Consider the following 17,731-nt stretch of genomic DNA (forward strand, 5'->3'; position numbering starts at 1 on the left):
AACCTGCAACCGGCAGCTGCAGCTGTGCCAGGGGAGGCTTAGCCTGCCCCGGCCTATTATACCTGCTGCCTATGAGCAGGTCCCATCCTATGAACACCCCGGTGGCCACCTCAGCAATTGCGGATGGGAAGAAGAAATGGTAACAATGTATTTCACACATTTTTAGCCACCTTTGAGTACAATTCAATACACCTGGAAACGAAGTCAGTCCAGCGTGACCAGCCACCACTCGCAGGGGCAGTGAGTTATATGGGCCTGTGGTGCCCCAGCTCCAGCAAATTCAGAGCCAGGGGGGCTTGGCTCCACCAACGTTCAGGGCCGGGTCTCTCCCCCGACTCTGCCAGCCACCCTGCCACTGTGACAGCGACTGACATGGCCCTCAACTCATGAATACCCCCACTGCACCCCCTCATGCACCATCAACTCTACCCCCTTATTTTCCCCCCCAGCTCCCACCCCTCATCAGTGTCCTCTTTTTGGACACCTGGAATACGGTCACCCTAGTAACAAACATACAATAAAATCTCACCATTCTACATGCAGTGGATTACACGCATTTCAACGGCAAAATATTCAGCAGCTCATGAATTTTTCAATGATCCCTCACCAGGCATATGTTGTAATCTGACTTTCTGCACATCCTAGGCCACTATACCCCACCCAGTTAAATTACCTCTGCAAAGAGCCCAATCATCTCGATTAGACTAAAGCATTACAACCATCTGGAGACTAATCTATTGTCTGCCACAGGCCGGGAATTGGCGGGACTGGGATGCACCACTGTCCAAGACCCCTGCAATGGCAAGGAATGCCTTTGGTGAGATACCCCCAGATGATTCTAGCAAGGCAACTCACACCCCATGCTGTGGAGCTAGGTGGAAAAAAACCCCAAGGTCCCTACTGTGACAGAATCCCTGGAGTGCCCCCTTAACTCTCCAGCCTGGGCTGTCTCTCTCAATGTTTTGTTAGTGATAAGCAGCAAACCCCTCCAGGTGCAGTTATCACTCAGCACAACAGCATGTGGCACTCCACACCCAGCTAGATTGCATGAATGCTCCCTGAGCCACTGATGAATCACACAGAGAAAGCTACAGGCCAATTGCTCCCCAGCCTTGCATCCCAGAACTGTACTGTCTTGCCCTGGTCAGAAGCCTCATCAGTGTAAGTTTATTACCCAGTTCAGCCCTCCTTCAGTGTGGAGAGGACATACACAAGCCTTTGTAAACTGATCTGAGATTTCCCAAACACTTCAACCAAAACACACTGTTTTAGGTAAAATATAAAACAGATTTATTAGCTACAGAAAGAGATTGTAAGTGATTATAACTGGTAGGCATAAAAGGTCAGAGATAGTTATTTAAGAAAATAAAAGGTAAGCACACAGTCTAAATCTGAAACCCTATTACACTAGGCAGTATTTAGATTAAGCAGTTTTCTCACACCTCACTGGATGTTCCAGTTCTTAATACACAGGCTTCTCTCTCAAGCCTGGGACCAGTCTCCTCAGTTAAAGTCTTTGTTTTTTCCAGCATTCTTGTTGCTTTCAGTGTGAGTCGGGGAGGAGACAGGTAAAAGCATGATGCCGCTGTCCCTTATTCCGAGATGGAAGATGTGCAACAACATCTTCAGGAGCTGGCTGCGAATGGCACCATTACAGAGTCCTGCAGCCCATACGCCTCACCCATTGTGGTAGTCCATAAAAAGAATGGGAAAATCCGGATGTGTATTGACTACCGCACCCTAAACCGCGGTACTGTGGTCGACCAGTACACAATGCCCTGAGTCCAAGATGCCTTAGACTGTTTGCTGGGAAGCCAGTGGTTCTCTGTGTTGAATCTTTGGAGTGGATACTACTAGATCCCTCTGGGTGAAGAAGATAAGGAGAAGACAGCCTTCATCTGCCCATTAGGGTTTTATCAGTTCGAACGCATGCCCCAAGGGATTTCTGGAGCACCTACCACATTTCAACGTCTTATGGAGAAAGTTGTGGGAGACATGAATTTACTGCAAGTGTTAGTTTATTTGGATGACCTGATTGTGTTTGGTAGAACCTTGGAGGAGCATGAAGAAAGACTTCTTAAAGTGCTTGATAGGTTGGAGGATTATGGTTTGAAGCTTTCAATTGACAAATGCCAGTTCTGCAGGACCTCGGTGAAGTATGTGGGTCACATCGTGTCCCAAGAGGGTGTGAGTACTGATCCCGATAAAATAGAAGCACTCACTAGGTGGCCATGTCCAAGTAACTACAGAGAACTCAAGACCTTTCTTGGGTTTAGTGGCTACTACCGCAGATTTGTGAAAAACTATGCTATGATTGTAAAACCTCTGAATGATCTTACCAGGGGATACCAGTCCAGCAAGAACAAATCTAAGACCAAGAATAAGGGGAGGTCCCAAAAACTCCTGTGCAGAGACACTATGGCCCCTTCGAACCATTTGGGTTACGGTGGGATGAGAGATGTGAAAGGGCTTTTCGAGAAATCATTACTTGCCTAACACATGCTCTGTTCCTAGTCTTTGCTGATCCAAGCAAGCCGTTTATCCTGCATACTGATGCCAGTTGGGAGTGGTACTGTACCAGGAAGTGGAAGGCAAACGTAAACCTGTAGCCTTTGCCAGCCAAGGACTGTCTGATAGTGAAACTCGCTATCCTGCCCACAAGCTGGAGTTCTTGGCCTTGAAATGGGCCATCACTGAGAAATTTCGAGACTACTTGTATGATGCTCAGTTCCAGGTGTGGACAGACAACAACCCACTGACCTATGTGTTAACAAGTGATAAGCTGGATGCTACAGGGCAAAGATGGGTGGCCGCTTTGGCTAGCTATGACTTCAGCATGCAATACCGATCAGGGAGAAGCAATGTAGATGCAGATGCATTGTCCAGGCGTCCACAGGCACCAGGAGTTGCTGTGATACCCACAGATGGAGTGAGGGCTATTTGCAGTGTGAGTCGCCGAGAGCCAGAGGCCCATGAGAGTCTTCATGGATGTACTGCAGAAGCTTTGGGCCTGCCCCCTGAATGCGTGCCTTCTGCTTCAGTGAACTATATTGCATTGGACCAATCTCCTTTGCCCATGCTCAATGCGGCTGATTGGCAAGAAGCCCCGTTGCAAGATATTGACATTCGTGATACACTACTTGCCAAAAGGGAGGGGCGAAGCCCAGCTACGGTTGTCCCACCTAACCCGGAGGGTAAACTACTATTGAGAGAATGGACCAAACTAAAACTGATTCAGGGAGTGCTACACCGAGTGACCACAGACCCTTTACAAAAGCAACGAGCACAGTTAGTGCTGCCAAAAGAGTACAGAGCCCTGGCCATGAGGGCCCTGCATGATGACTTTGGACATTTAGGGATGGAGAGGACCCTAGAACTTATTCGTAGTAAGTTCTATTGGCCCCGGATGGCTGAAGATGTTCGCAGGAAATGTGAGGCCTACGCTCGATGTGTTCAAAGGAAAACTCTGCCCACGAGGGCTGCATATCTGAAGAACATCACCAGCAACAAACCTCTGGAGCTGGTATACATTGATTTCTTGTCTTTAGAAGTAGACAAGAGGAATATTGGGAACATTCTAGTAGTGACTGACCATTATACACGATATGCGCAGGCATATCCTACACGTGATCAGAGGGCCACCACTGTCGCTCGAGTACTGTGGGAAAAATATTTCTCAGTTTATGGATTTCCAGCCCGGATACACTCGGATCAGGGGCGGGACTTTGAGAGTCACCTTCTGAAGGAGATGCTGAGGATAGCAGGCATTAAAAAGTCTAGGACAATGTGTTATCACCCACAAGGTGATCCTCAGCCAGAGAGGTTCAACCAAACCCTATTAGATATGTTGGGGACTTTGCAGCCAGAGCAGAAGGCAACCTGGAGCTAACATGTCTCATTTCTGGTGCATGCCTACAATGCCACAAAGAATGATGCTACAGGAGTCACCCCATATCTCTTAATGTTTGGGCGAGAACCAAGATTACCCATAGACTTGTGCTTTGGTGTATCAGAGGATGGAGATAGCTATAAACTCATCAGCAATATGTATCCCGACTAAGAGAAAAGCTGCGGGATGCTTATCACTTAGCTACATCTGCGGCTCGGAAGAACGCAGACCGCAACAAACATCGATATGATGCTAGGGTATGTCTGCAAGAGCTCCAGCTGGGGAACAGAGTCCTGCTGCAAAATTTGGGTATTGCTGGCAAACACAAGATAGCTGACAGATGGAAGGCAATACCTTACTTGGTGATGGAAAAGCTAGGAGACCTGCCGGTCTACAAGATCAAACCTAAAGAGGGTCCAGGGCAGACAAAGACAGGGCATAGAAACCTTTTGCTCCCTGTGGGGGAATTGGTAGGCACCCCTTATGAGATGGGTCACAACAGGGCAACCGGGCAGAACGAAGGTGCTGGACCAAAGCCGCCCTCCAACGTGGACAGCCGACCCCCTGCAGCTAACCTACCACTGTGCAGCAAATTCGAGAGTGAGTCTGAGGAGAAAGACACAACCATGGTGTATCCTGGGATGGAGACAAGATTTCAGTCTCTATCAGCTGAATCAAAAGAGAACTCCTCCTCTTCCTCCCTAAACCCCATGGCAGAAGTATTTAGGCCCATTCCTGACACCCCTGAGCTACTGGTGGGACCCCCATGTGATGACACACACAGGTTATTGGACAGTGGAGTCATACAGGTGGAGGACGTCCTGGGCACCTTGGACCGTCCACTGTTAGAACTAGAAAGGGGCCTATGCCAGTAGCCGAGGGGCCCTCAAAGGAAACCTCTCCATCCGTCGCTCAAGAGGATGTCCCAGAGATTCTCAATAGATGAGACAGGGTAATAAGACCAGTAAAACGGTTGTGAGGAGCCAATACATTTAGCACACAGGCTTGTGGAAGCTAAAGTAGGCTATCTGAGGCCCTTTGGAGGGGACCAGTGAGTTGGTATAATAGGGAGTGTGATTTGTTGGGACGACAAATTCTTGGTTATCTTCTGATCTGGGAAGAAAGTCCCTTGCTGCAGTTCTTGAAACAGACCAGAGTTCCTGAAGATGCGAGCGTCATGTACCTTTCCCGGTCATCCTACGTTGATGGTGGTGAAACGTCCCTTGTGAGCCATCAGTGCTTGCAGCACCATTGAAAAGTACCCCTTTCGGTTTACGTACAGAGTACAATTATAAAGTTTGTGAATGATAAGCTGCACGCATACAAAATGGGAGATGACTTCCTAGGAAGCAGTACTGCGGAAAGGGATCTGGACCACAAGCTGAATACGAGTACTCTGGAAAGGGATCTATGCAAAAAAACAGAACATCACCCTGGGATATCCGCTCTACTCTGTGCTGATTAGGCCTCAACTTGAGTATTGTGTCCAGTTCTGGGCACCACATTTCAGGAAAGATGTGGACAAATTGGAGAGAGTCCAGAGAAGAGGAAAAAAAATTTAAGGTCTAGAAAACATGACCTATAAGGGAAGTAGCAACTTTTTACAAAAGCTGTTTCTTACAATCTATATGTATAAATAACTGCTACAGATAGCACATTTTTACATGTAGCAATTTCACATACACTATAGTGCAAGAAGCAACAGAGGGTCCTGTGGCACCTTTGAGACTAACAGAAGTATTGGGAGCATAAGCTTTCGTGGGTAAGAACCTCACTTCTATAGTGCAAGAAACTGCTACCTGTGGGCCATTTGCTACATCAGGTAGCAGTTTACTACAATAGCAGTTTCTTACAATCCATTACGTCAGGGGTAGGCAACCTATGGCACGGGTGCTGAAGGCGGCACGCGAGCTGATTTTCATTGGCACTCACACTGCCCGGGTCCTGGCCACTGGTCCGGGGGCTCTGCATTTTAATTTAATTTTAAATGAAGCTTCTTAAACATTTTAAAAATCTTATTTATTTTACATACAACAATAGTTTAGTTATATATTATAGACATAGAAAGAGACCTTCTAAAAATGCTAAAATGTATTACTGGCACGCGAAATCTTAAATTAGAGTGAATAAATCAAGACTTGGCACACCGCTTCTGAAAGGTTGCCGACCCCTGCATTGCATATTGGTAATTGCTACCTGTAGCACATTCCTACATGGAGCAGTTTAATGCACTACACCCGCCTAGGAAAAATGGCACCCTGGGCGAACTTGCATTTTGGTGCCCCTGGCCCGTGTGGGCATGGCGTTCCCCCCATTGCCCCAGCCCCCGTGGGCTCCCCACCATCCCTTCACCCCAACCCCTACACTGTTGTGGAAGCAGAGAAAGAACTGACAGGAAGGGGATGCAATGCATGACAGTTCGTTAGCAAGAGTTAGGCTAACTGTAACCCTAATAACGCGAGATTTGTAGAAGCGAGGAATGTGTGAGGCGAGTGGGAAAGAACTGTGTGAGAAGTTGTTGCGACCTTGTGTAGATAATATGGAATGTAGACTAAGAGTCTACATTAGTAAGCAAAACAAGATATCAGAATGACCTATGTATAAACAAAATGCAGCTGTTGCTCATTATTGTCTGTAACAAAAGGTATAAATGCTTGCTGAAATTGTTTACCTGTTGAGGGACCTATTTAGCTCTCTCCCTCTATGCAATTGATAAAGAGATAATAAAGTATCTGATTTGCTGTACCCAAACAAAAAGTGAGAACTGTTATTCTCTGACACTGTGCTCCCTTTGTCCCTAATCCCTGCATTCCCCTCCTGTGCCCCTAATCCCTACACCCCCTTCACTCCTACCCTTGTACTTCCTTTCTGCACCCCTAATCCCTGCAGTGCCCTTTTCATCCTAACCCCTGCCCCTCGTACATCCCAACCCTTGTGCCCCTAACCCCTGCACTGTGCCCCCTTCACCCCAACACCTGCACCTCCCTTCTGCACCCCTAATCCCAGCACTGTGCTCCCTTCACCCTAACTCCTGCCCCCATCCTGGGCATTCTGGGCCCTGTCCCAACGCCCCATGATGCATCAGTTCGCATCCCAGCATTCCCTTTGCTTCTGTCCACATTTGGCGCCATCTTTCAACGTTTTTTGTACTGCACACTCTGTCTTCCCTTTCGGTCTGCGGGAATGGAGCCCGAACTGCTGAGGAATATGCTGATGAGTCTCGCCAGCACGTCACGTTTGGCAGTCGAGTTATTCCTTAAGATCCAAAGTGACAGTGAGGACTCTGACGATGATATCGACCCGAGTAACACAAACGACATGAGTTTGCTTGTGGCATTCATGGACATGCTCACCACCATGGAACGCCGCTTTTGGGATCCGGAAACAAGCACCCCTAGTTCCCGTGCCTATGTGTCAAACTGTTCTTCATGATCATTGCAAGAAATGTGGGCAGATGATTTTTAAGGAACTACATTTATATACCAAAAACTATTGTAAAGTGTGAATAGATGCAGGGTTAAGAAACCCGTTTTGCCAGACAAAGGGATATTTAGTCATCTCTCTCCCACAGTCCACATGTAGAATAAGCATTCTAAGGAACTTAATTGAAGCCCTGTTTGCATATAGGAATGGTTCTCAATCTGGGGTAAGTGCCCCCCTGGGGGTAGACAGAGGTCTTCCAGTGGTACATTAACTCATCTAGATATTTACCTAGTTTTACGACAGGCTACATAAAAAGCACTAGTAAAGTCAGTACAAACTAAAATTTCATATAGACAATGAGTTTATACAGCTCTATATACCATACACTGAAATGTAAGTACAATATTTATATTCCAATTGATTTCTTTTATAAAATTATATGGTAAAAATGAGAAAGTCAGCAATCATTCAGTACTAGTGGCTGTGACACTTTTGTATTATATCTGATCTTGTAAGCAAGTTGTTTTTAAGTGAGGTGAAACTTGGGGGTAGGCAAGACAAAGGGGTACAGTGGTTACAAAAGGTTGAGAGCCAGTGGCATATAGGACCAAAAGAAAGGGCACACTGGAGAACCAACAAGGTTGGGGGGGGGGGAGGCACGTCAGCGGTTTACTGGACTATAACTGAGGGACAAGAACCACACCCTGCAATCCTTCAGGAAGCAAACAGGAGAGCATACTTTGTATTCATGGAAAGGAGGATCCCAGTGATGGTGGCTGGTGACCCTGGGAGAATGCTTGTTAAAGTTATACTCAGATTATCTGAATCCTGTTATACCTGGTGTTTGATGTGTCAAGCTATTGATCTTATTGCTTTGCTCACCCTCTCTTAAATCTTAGTTAATAAACTCCGGTTTGTTTTCACTACAAATATATCTCAGTGCTGTGATGTTATATTGGCGCTGATCCTCAATTGAATCAAACAAGCTGGTATGGTCCCTTTAGGGACGGCTTACCTGGGAATTTCTGAGTGTCTAGTGGAGAGGTGCTGGACACTGCAGGACACATCAGAGGAGCTGGAGGACGAGGTTGCACCTAGTGTTAACCTGCACAGCAAAGTAAGGAATGGCAGAGCCCTGGGGAGTTTGTGTGGGGAGCTAAAGGCTGGAGGTGACAGGGAATTGACACCCAGTTCAGCAGCAACACGTCCCCCTCACATTGAGGCAGGGGGGTAACAAGGAGATTCACGGTCCTGGGCACTCTGAGAAAATGTCAAAGACAGAACCTGCAGTCTTTGGAGCTCAGGGATGGTGAAATAACACCTGCAAGGGGCTTAAAAAACCAAAAACACACAAAAACCCCACCACCCTCCAATGCTGAGGACACTACAAGCTTCCTTGGAAGCTATTCCAGAGCTTAAATACCTGTATGATTAAAAAGTTTTCCTAATATCGAACCTAAATATCTCTTGCTGCAGCTTAACACTTTTACTTCTCATCCTATCTTCAGTGGCCATGGAGCACAACTGATCCCCAGTCTCTATAACAGCCCTTAGCATGGCTGCAGACCATCCCCAGTCTGCTTTTCTCAAGAGTAATAGACACACGTTTTTTAACCTCCCCCCACAGGTCGGGTTTTCTAAACCTTTTGCCATTTTTGTTGCTCTCCCCAGGACTCAATCCAATTTGTCCTCATCTTTCTGAAAGTGTGTGGTGCCCAGAACTGGACACAGGACTCCAGCTGAGGCCTCCCCAGGGCCGAGCAGAGCGGGACAACGACCTCCTACAACACTCACATTAATACACCCCAGAATACCAGCCTTTTCCCCAGCTGAGTCAATGGGTGACAGCCAGAAAGCCGCGGAGTCCATTAAAGACCATTCCCCTTCACCCCCATTATTCAAGACAAGGGACACTGGGAGTTTGAGAAACTAAATTCTACTTTATTCTTTTCAAAGCAAGAAATAAAAGCTAAATCCTGCCCCCCCCCCCGCCCCCAATCCAACGCCCAGCTCGGCACGGTGCATTTCAGCCCCAGCTCAGCATACTGGTGGCTCCAGCCACACACGCGCCCCAGGGAAAGAGGAACAAGTTAAAGCTGGTAGAAAAGCGCTAACAATCCATGAGAGGCATTTGCCCGGCCTCCTCCTCTCAGCAATGGGGAGACGCCGACTCCTCTTCACATCAATCCTCTTGGGGCATCATTGATAGCCCTTTAGAGTTCAAGGACGACTTTACCCAGCACTTGTAGGAAATTTCCTCTCTCTCTGGGACATGTGCAGTGAGTTCACAGTTCTCAGACTCAGCTCTCTGGCTCGCAAAAGCAAACAGCGCCCTTTCAAGGCCCTAGCCACCCACCCTCTCCCCACTCCTGAATGTATCACACATCTCTGCAGGGATCAGGCAGTCACTTCCTTCCCCATTTCAGTCGCTGACTCTCGGATAGATACTGGTCATTTTCACGGTTCAAAGATCAAGAAAGACTCATGACAGAGCCTTGGGAAATGTGAAAAGAAAATCAGAAAGGACTATTTTGGCAAGTGATCATTTGTCTTTTGAAGTCCCCAATAAACCTGAGCTACAACCTGTCAAACTAATTTAATATATGAGAATGAGACAATCTCACTCCAAAGGGGGCACTTAGTGACTCTAACAATCACTTTGCTAATAGGGGTTGGAATAAACCACTATGGGTCAGTCTAAGCTACAAAAGGGGAGGCGGAACAAAGGAGACGCACTAGCGAATCCCAACCACTTCTCCTGCCCTAAACAGACACTCGGAGGCTGATATTATCACCCCCCCATTTATTCCCTCTCTGGAAGGCACAGATTGTCTCGGGTCAGCCCGCAAGCTGCTGGCAGCGTTGGGAACAGAGCTTAGGTCTCCTGAGTCCCAGGCCAGGGTTCTATCCACTAGGCAGCGCTGCTTCCCTCTCAGAGGCTGATGCTGCTGTAGCAGAGATGGGAAATCCAGGCTTCCAAGAAAACGCCCTGTGGGAATCAGTCTCTGCTAATGGTGCTGTCTGAATGCAGAGGGGGCAGGGAGAAGGGGCAGAGGGGGTGAGTGATGAGGCAGCACCTCTCTACCCCTGTGCTCTCCCTCGCCTCTTATCCCAGGGTCCCCAAACACTCGATACCCCCAGCATTCGATATCCCCCAGCCCCAGCCATTCAATCCCCAATATCATCCCCAGAATACATCACCCTGGTCCCTTAACAGTTGATCCCCCAAAGCCCATCGCCCTGGGGGATTTGGGGAGGGGAGGAGTTACCAACCCCCAGGGACACTCCCCCTGCAAGGAACAGCTCCAGGTCAGTGGGGGAGCCCAGCTGGAAGATGGGGTGTGGGGACAAGGGTCTAGAGTGAAGGTGGGGCCTGGCCCTAGTGTCCTTCTCATCATCTCCATGGCAGGGGGATCCCAGCTAGGAGGGGAAGGAAGAGGGGGACTACAGCCAGGCAGAGGGAGTGGCTGGAGGAGTTTCTCTCTCTCTTTCCCTTCCCCCACCTGTGGCCCATCAGCTCAGCAGCTAGGGCTGCAGCAGGGAGGAGGGGCTGATGGGGGCTTCTCCTCCTCTGCCTGGGGTTTGCTTAGACCAGGCAGAGCCAGAGGGTCACTGACCAGCAGATGCTCAGGTGCTGCTTTATCTTCACTCCTGCAATAGGCAACTGGATAATTGGGAGCCAAATGCCCCTGATGGGTGTGGGAACAAGAGAATGGATTTTTCACTATGGTCCCCCTTTATCAGGACACTGTTTCTCTGCTGTGCAGAGGAGTCTCTGATGTACAGTATGGAGTTAGTTCCTCTTGGCATCTTTTCCACACTGAGGACATCTCAGAGGTTTCTACCCTATGTAGATTTGTGAATGCCTGATACTCCGGGAGCACAAAATGAAACTTCCCCCAGATTCAAGGTCTCTCTGTTGTGTGGGTCACTGATGTGTGAAGTCAAATTGAAGCTTTTCCTGCAGTCAAGCTGTTTTTAGGGTCTCTCACCCTTGTGGATGCTCTCATGTTTGGTGAGTTCTGAGCTCTTACTGAAGCTTTCCCCACAGTCAAGGTGTTTATAAGGTCTCTCTCCCGTGTGGATTTTCCCATGTTTAGTAAGGTATGAGCGCTGACTAAAACTTTTCCCACAGTCCAAGCATATATGGAGTTTCTCTCCTGTGTGGGTTTTCTGATGCATGTTAAGGGCTGATTTCACACTGAAACTTTTCCCACACTCAAGGCATTTATAGGGTCTTTCTCCTGTGTGAGTTCTCCTATGTTTAGTAAGAGCTGAACTTGCAATAAAACCTTTCCCACACTCAAGGCATCCATAGGGTTTCTCTCCTGTGTGGGTTCGCTGATGTGTAATAAGCGTTGAACTCTGACTAAAACCTTTCCCACACTCAAGGCATTTATAAGGTCTCTCTCCTGTGTGGATTTGCTGATGTGTAATAAGCTTTGAGTTCTGAATAAAACTTTCCCCACACTCACAGCATTTAAAGGGTCTCTCTCCTGTATGCACTCTCTGGTGTATAATAAGTTGTGATGTCTGAGTGAAGCTTTTCCCACAGTCCAAGCATTTATGGGGTTTCTCTTCCATGTGAGTTCTCTCATGTCTAATAAGGGCTGATCGCTCATTGAAAACTTTCTCACAGTCAAGGCATTTATAGGGTCTTTCTCCAGTGTGGATTCTCCCATGTTTAATAAGGTATGAGCGCTGACTGAAGGTTTTCCCACAGTCCAGGCATTTATACGGTCTCTCTCCCGTGTGGGTTCTCCCATGTTTAATAAGGTATGAGATCTGACTGAAAGTTTTCCCACAGTCCAAGCATTTATGGGGTTTCTCTCCTGTGTGGGTTTTCTGATGTATATTAAGGGCTGATTTCACACTGAAACTTTTCCCACATTCAAGACATTTATAGGGTCTTTCTCCTGTGTGGATTCTTCCATGTTTAGTAAGTGATGAACTTTCAATAAAACCTTTCCCACACTCAAGGCATGTAAAGGGTCTTTCTCCCGTGTGTATTCTCCTATGTTTAATGAGGGATCGATTTTCCGTAAAATTTTTCTCACACTCAGGACATTTATAGGCTCTTTCTCCTGTGTGGATTCGCCCATGTCGAATAAGGGATGAACTTTCCATAAAACTTTTCCCACACTCAAGGCATTTATAAGGTCTCTCTCCTGTGTGGGTTCTCTGATGTGTAATAAGCTTTGAGCTCTGACTAAAACTTTTCCCACACTCAAGGCATTTATACGGTCTCTCTCCTGTGTGCACTCTCTGATGTATAATGAGTTGTGACTTCTGAATGAAGCTTTTCCCACACTCCAAGCATTTATAGGGTTTCTCTCCTGTGTGGATTCTCAGATGATTATTAAGTTTCGTTCTGTCAACAAAACTTTGCCCACAATTGAGGCATTTATACGGTTTGTCACCCGTGTGGATTCGCTGATGCTTAATAATGTGTGAGCGCTGACTAAAAGTTTTCCCACAGTAAAGGCATTTATATGGTCTCTCTCCCGTGTGGATTCTCCTATGTTCAATAAGGTATGAGTTCTGACCAAACGTTTTCCCACAGTCCAAGCATTTATGGGGTTTTTCTCCCGTGTGGGTTTTCTCATGTGTATTAAGGGTTGATTTCACACTGAAACTTTTCCCACACTCAAGGCATTTATATGGTCTTTCGCCTCTGTGGATTTTTTCATGTTTAGTAAGGGATGAACTTTCAGTAAAACCTTTCCCACACTCTATGCATTTATAGGGTCTCTCTCCCGTATGGATTCGCACATGTTGAATAAGGGATGAACTTTTGCTAAAACTTATCCCACAGTCAAGACATTTGTAGGGTTTCTCTTTATTGTGACTTGTCTGCTGGTCTGTGACTTCCTTGGGATCCTTGCATCCTCCACCACATGGAATGGATTCATCCAGTTTCTTCATGGGATAGTTTCCCAGCTGCATCTCGGATCTGTGTCGATCTCCCCAGGCATTTCCCTGCTCCAAGCACTGGGAAAAATTCCCTTCAGCAATTCTCAAAAACCTCTCCTGCGATTCCACTTTCTCAGGACCTTCCTGCTGCTGATTCTTCTCCTTCTTCTCACTCACTGTCCTATCACCTGCTGGGGGAGAGAGAATCCAGACAGGAGTCACTGCCTGTGCCGGGGAGACAGGACAGAAAGGGGAATAGCAAAGAGGGAAAACACAACACAGTGACTGTGGGGGAGATGGAGACATTGGATTCTGCCTCCACATCCCACCCAAACACTCCCAGGGAAGGAAAGTCAGGGAGGAAATTCCCGACAGCTAACAGGATGGGTGGGAAGCTCTGACTGACATTTGCCTTGATGATACAACACCTGCCTGTGTTCCCTGTAAGCTGCAGGCTTGGGCTGCCACGAAGGAGAGATTCAAATGCAAGCACAGCCGGCAACATGTGTTCAGGTGCCCCTCCCCACAGGTTGCTCCATCCTGCAGATGCTCCCGGGATCCTCCTGCTGGCTGTGCAGAGCAGGGGGTGGGAGGGTGCTGATGTCAGGGTGTCCCCCTCCCTCTCCCACTTTACCCCATCTCCGCAGAGCAGGGTAGAAGGGACAGCCTGGCTCAGGAGGACTCGGAGCTGCTACGGCCTGAGGTCTGAATGGTGGTGGGTGGCTGAGTGCCTTTCTTAAAGAGACAATGCACTGTTTCTGAGATTTCCCCAGCAGTCAGCTGACTCTCTCTCTCTCCCCGCCTCCCCTACCCATGTACCACATCTCTGCAGAGCAGGGGAAGGCAGACAACACGGCTTAGGACAGAGCAGGAGAGCTTTCAGTGAGTGTCTTAAAGAGACAGCGAACTGCTTTCCCCAGCAGCCAGCACACACACTGTCTCTGTGTCACACACACACAGTCTGTGTCATTGTCTCACACACAGTCTCCGTGTCACTCTCTCTCTCTCACACACACACACACACACACACACACACACACACACACACAGTCTCTGTGTGACACTCACCTCCCAACACATACTTGTATTATTGTTGATATTATTTCTTGGTACTTCCTGCAATGCACAAATATTCTCTGTAATTTTATTCTTTCATATTGTTATTGTAGTGTGTTGACTGGTCTATGCATTTCATAATTTTTATTTCTTTTACACTTAAATTTAATTCTTTGAGTAGTGAGTTCCAAAATGCCTAACCTGTCCTGGCTGGACTAATTAGCCCTGTGGTAACTTTTAAAAAATATACATATTATATCTAGGTTTTTTGTTTCTACTGGTGGTGCACATAGGCTCATATCTCGGTGTACACAACATTTATTCTGCACATGGATGGAAAAAATTAGAGGGAACATTGCGTGCTGACTGCAGCCCTGACCTGGGTGAGACGGGGCAGAACTGAGGGCTCTCGCTCACGGCACATTTTGGGAGTCCCAGCTTTTTCCTTCACTTGCCAGATGTTTCTGTGTCAGTTTCCCTGACTCCTCACCTGTACAGGTGCCTCTCAGGCTCTCCCTTTCCTTGGCATTCTGGAGATCCAGGACCCACGGCTCTTCCCCTCGTTCCAGCCGGGCGATCAGGTCCGGTTTGGGAATGGGGAATCCTGCGCAGGGGGTGAAATCAGGCAAGGTCAGGGTGCAGGGAGTCTTGGTAGATTATTTGTCACAAGGAACCCATGTTCCCTGTAAGCTGCGTGCTGGAGCGGCCACCCAGGAGTGATTGAAGTGCCGCGCAGTTCATTAGGCTCCAGAGCTGCTCACATCCAGCAGGCAACGTGGATTCAGGTGCTCCCTTCCCCCAGGCCCTGCAATGCAGCCCTCTGCCTTTGAGCCCCTGTGGCTCCTGGGACCCTCCTGCTGGTTGTGCAGAGCATGGGCAGGGGCAAAGGGGTGCTGATGTCAGGGTACCCCTTCCCCCCGCCTCTGAACCCCAGCAGGGGAGACGGAACAGCCTCGCTCAGCGCTCTGAGCAGGAGAGGGTCTGAGGTCTGAACCCCACACAGAGTCTGCTTCCCCAGCACCCAATCTCTCTGTCTGTCTTCACACACGCACACAGCGTCTCTACAAACACACACACACACACACAGTCTCTGTGTCTCTGCATGCACACACATAGTGTCTCCACAGTCTGTGTGTTTCCACCACCCCCCAGTCTGTGTCTACACGCACACACACACTGTCTCCACTCGTGCACACATGCAGAGTAAGTGTGTGTCTGCATGCACACACACGCACGCAGAGTCTGTGTGTGTCTACACGCACCCACACACACTCAGGGTGTGAGAGTCTGCATACACACACACACACAGCATTTGTGTGTCTGCATGCACACACATACACGCAAACATGCACGCAGAGTGTGTCTACACACACACACAGTGTTTGTGTGAGGCTACACGCACACACACAGTGTTTGTGTGTCTATGCTGTGTATCTACACACACACAGTCTCTACACACAGAGTCCGTGTCTCTCTACATGCACACACACAGTGTTTGTGTCTATACACGTATAGTGTCTCCACACACACAGAGTCTGTGTATCTCCACACACAGTCTCTACACACATACACCCAGAGTCTGCGTGTCTCTACATACACAGACCTGTGTGTCCATGCACACAGTCTCCACACACACACGCAGAGTCAGTGTGCCTCCACACACACACACGGAATCTGTGTCTCTACACACACACACACACACACACACACACACACACACACACACACACACAGAGTGTCTCCACACCCACTCAGAGACAGAGTTGGTGTGCTTCGACACACACACGCACTGTGTCTCCACACAGAGAGTCTGTGTGTCCCTGTGTGACATGCACAGTGTCTCCACAAACACACAGTCTGTGTGCCTGCATACGCACACACCGTGTCTCCAGACACACGCATGCATGCCGAGTCCGTGTGTCTTTACACACACCACACACACACACACACACGGAATCTTTCACACTCACCTCTCAACACATACTTGTGTTATTGTTGTTTATTATTACTCCTTCATATTTCCTGCAATGCACATATATTCTCTGTAATTTTATTCTTTCAAAGTGTGTTATTGTTTTGACTGGTCTATGCATTTCATAATTTTTATTTCTCTCTTACATTTAAATTTAATTCTTTGAGTTGTTAGTTCTAAAATATCTAACCTGTCCTGCCTGGAGTAATTATCCCTATGGTAACTTTTTAAAAATATATATTATATCTAGATTTTTTGTTTCTACAGGTGATGCACATCCGCACATAACAAAATATATTCCGCACGTGGATGGAAAAAATTAGAGAGAACATTGCAAGGAACATTCCCTGAGTTTAAACTGACCCGACATGGGACAGTGGTAACTCAGACCCCTTGGGAGCAGCAGGGATCTGAGGGCACGGAGGTGTTGTTACACGCTCACTAGGAGGTCTCAGGATAGGTGCACTCTCAGGGACTTACTTTCACACACAGCTCGGGTGTTCAACTCCTGCCTATTTCCAAGCCTGCATGTAGGGGACAGGTTGCGGAAGCTTGGCGAGGAGCTAAGTGGCGGACTGAGTATGTGACTGAATGCGAGCGGAAGATGCAGGCTGTGTAGTTGAAGGCCATGCAATGAACTTGTTTGACAGACCCTGCCAAAATGTAGTGTAGTGATAGTTCAGCATGTTTTTGTCTGTAAACAAGTTAGCTCATGTAGCCAGCTGTTGACCCCATGTAACCTTGAGATAAGCGCAGGGGGATATAGCATTGCAGCGGCCTCCCTTCAGTGGAGTCCTGCCTGGCCAGCTGTCCCGGACGGTCAGAATCCCCCGCAGCCCCTCCGCGCGCCTCAGGGACTCCCCACGCAGCTTGGAGTGTAAGTTCTTCCTTCAGTAAAGCCTTGCTTTTTACTCTCAGGCACTGAGTGTCATTCTTTCGCCGGTATCACGGCGCCCCCTTGTGGGCACACTGCAGAATCTAGAGTCCTCCCCACGGATGGAGCAAGGCGAACGGTGTGTGAAGGAGAAATAATACAGGCAGGACAATACCCTGCTTCTGGCCCCTGGACAGCTAGTAAGAGAGGGATGATTTAGCCTGTCCATTAGGTTTCTGACTCTCCTGTTCCCTTGACTGGGGTATAGAGATCTCGCCCTGGAGCTCTGGACTACGCAACCCTCCTCCTCTAATCTAATTGAGCAGGGAAGAACCTGACCAGAGTCAGACACGCAGACCCCACGGCTTCTAATAGCTGAGGCTCAGGAATTCCTTACCCAGCGAGGTCACTGTCTCGTAGTTCTCCTGCATGACGTCCCTGTAGAGGGCTCTCTGAGAGGGGTCCAGCAGAGCCCCCTGCCCCTGGGTGAAATACACAGCCACCTCCTCGAAGGTCACCGGCATCTGAAACAATAAGAGTCCCCCACTCAGCACCTGCTGCCCCAGCCACAATCCCACTATTCGTGGGGGAGGAGGCCCAGAAA

The 17,731-nt window shown here is 48.2% G+C and overlaps 2 protein-coding genes across 10 annotated transcripts in view; one reads left to right on the top strand and one right to left on the bottom strand.

Moving 5' to 3' along the window:
- LOC117886991 (zinc finger protein 445-like) overlaps positions 1-17,731 on the top strand; it is a 731,357-nt gene that overhangs the window by 237,200 nt on the left and 476,426 nt on the right. The window lies entirely within an intron of this gene.
- Positions 9,282-17,731, bottom strand: part of LOC117886901 (zinc finger protein 239-like) — a 38,445-nt gene continuing 29,995 nt past the window's right edge. For 5 of the 9 annotated variants that reach the window (XM_034789013.1, XM_034789012.1, XM_034789015.1 and 2 more), the window contains one exon: positions 9,282-13,416. In XM_034789013.1, the coding sequence (XP_034644904.1) occupies positions 11,291-13,416 (2,126 nt within the window). In that variant the 3' untranslated portion in view covers positions 9,282-11,290. Of the gene's footprint in view, positions 13,417-14,771; positions 14,886-17,524; positions 17,652-17,731 lie in introns of all 9 variants that reach the window. The other 4 variants (XR_004648087.1, XM_034789011.1, XM_034789010.1 and 1 more) reach the window with 4 other exon arrangements.

The sequence above is a fragment of the Trachemys scripta genome, chromosome 14 (genome assembly GCF_013100865.1).
Source record: "Trachemys scripta elegans isolate TJP31775 chromosome 14, CAS_Tse_1.0, whole genome shotgun sequence".
NCBI classification, from domain to species: domain Eukaryota; kingdom Metazoa; phylum Chordata; order Testudines; family Emydidae; genus Trachemys; species Trachemys scripta.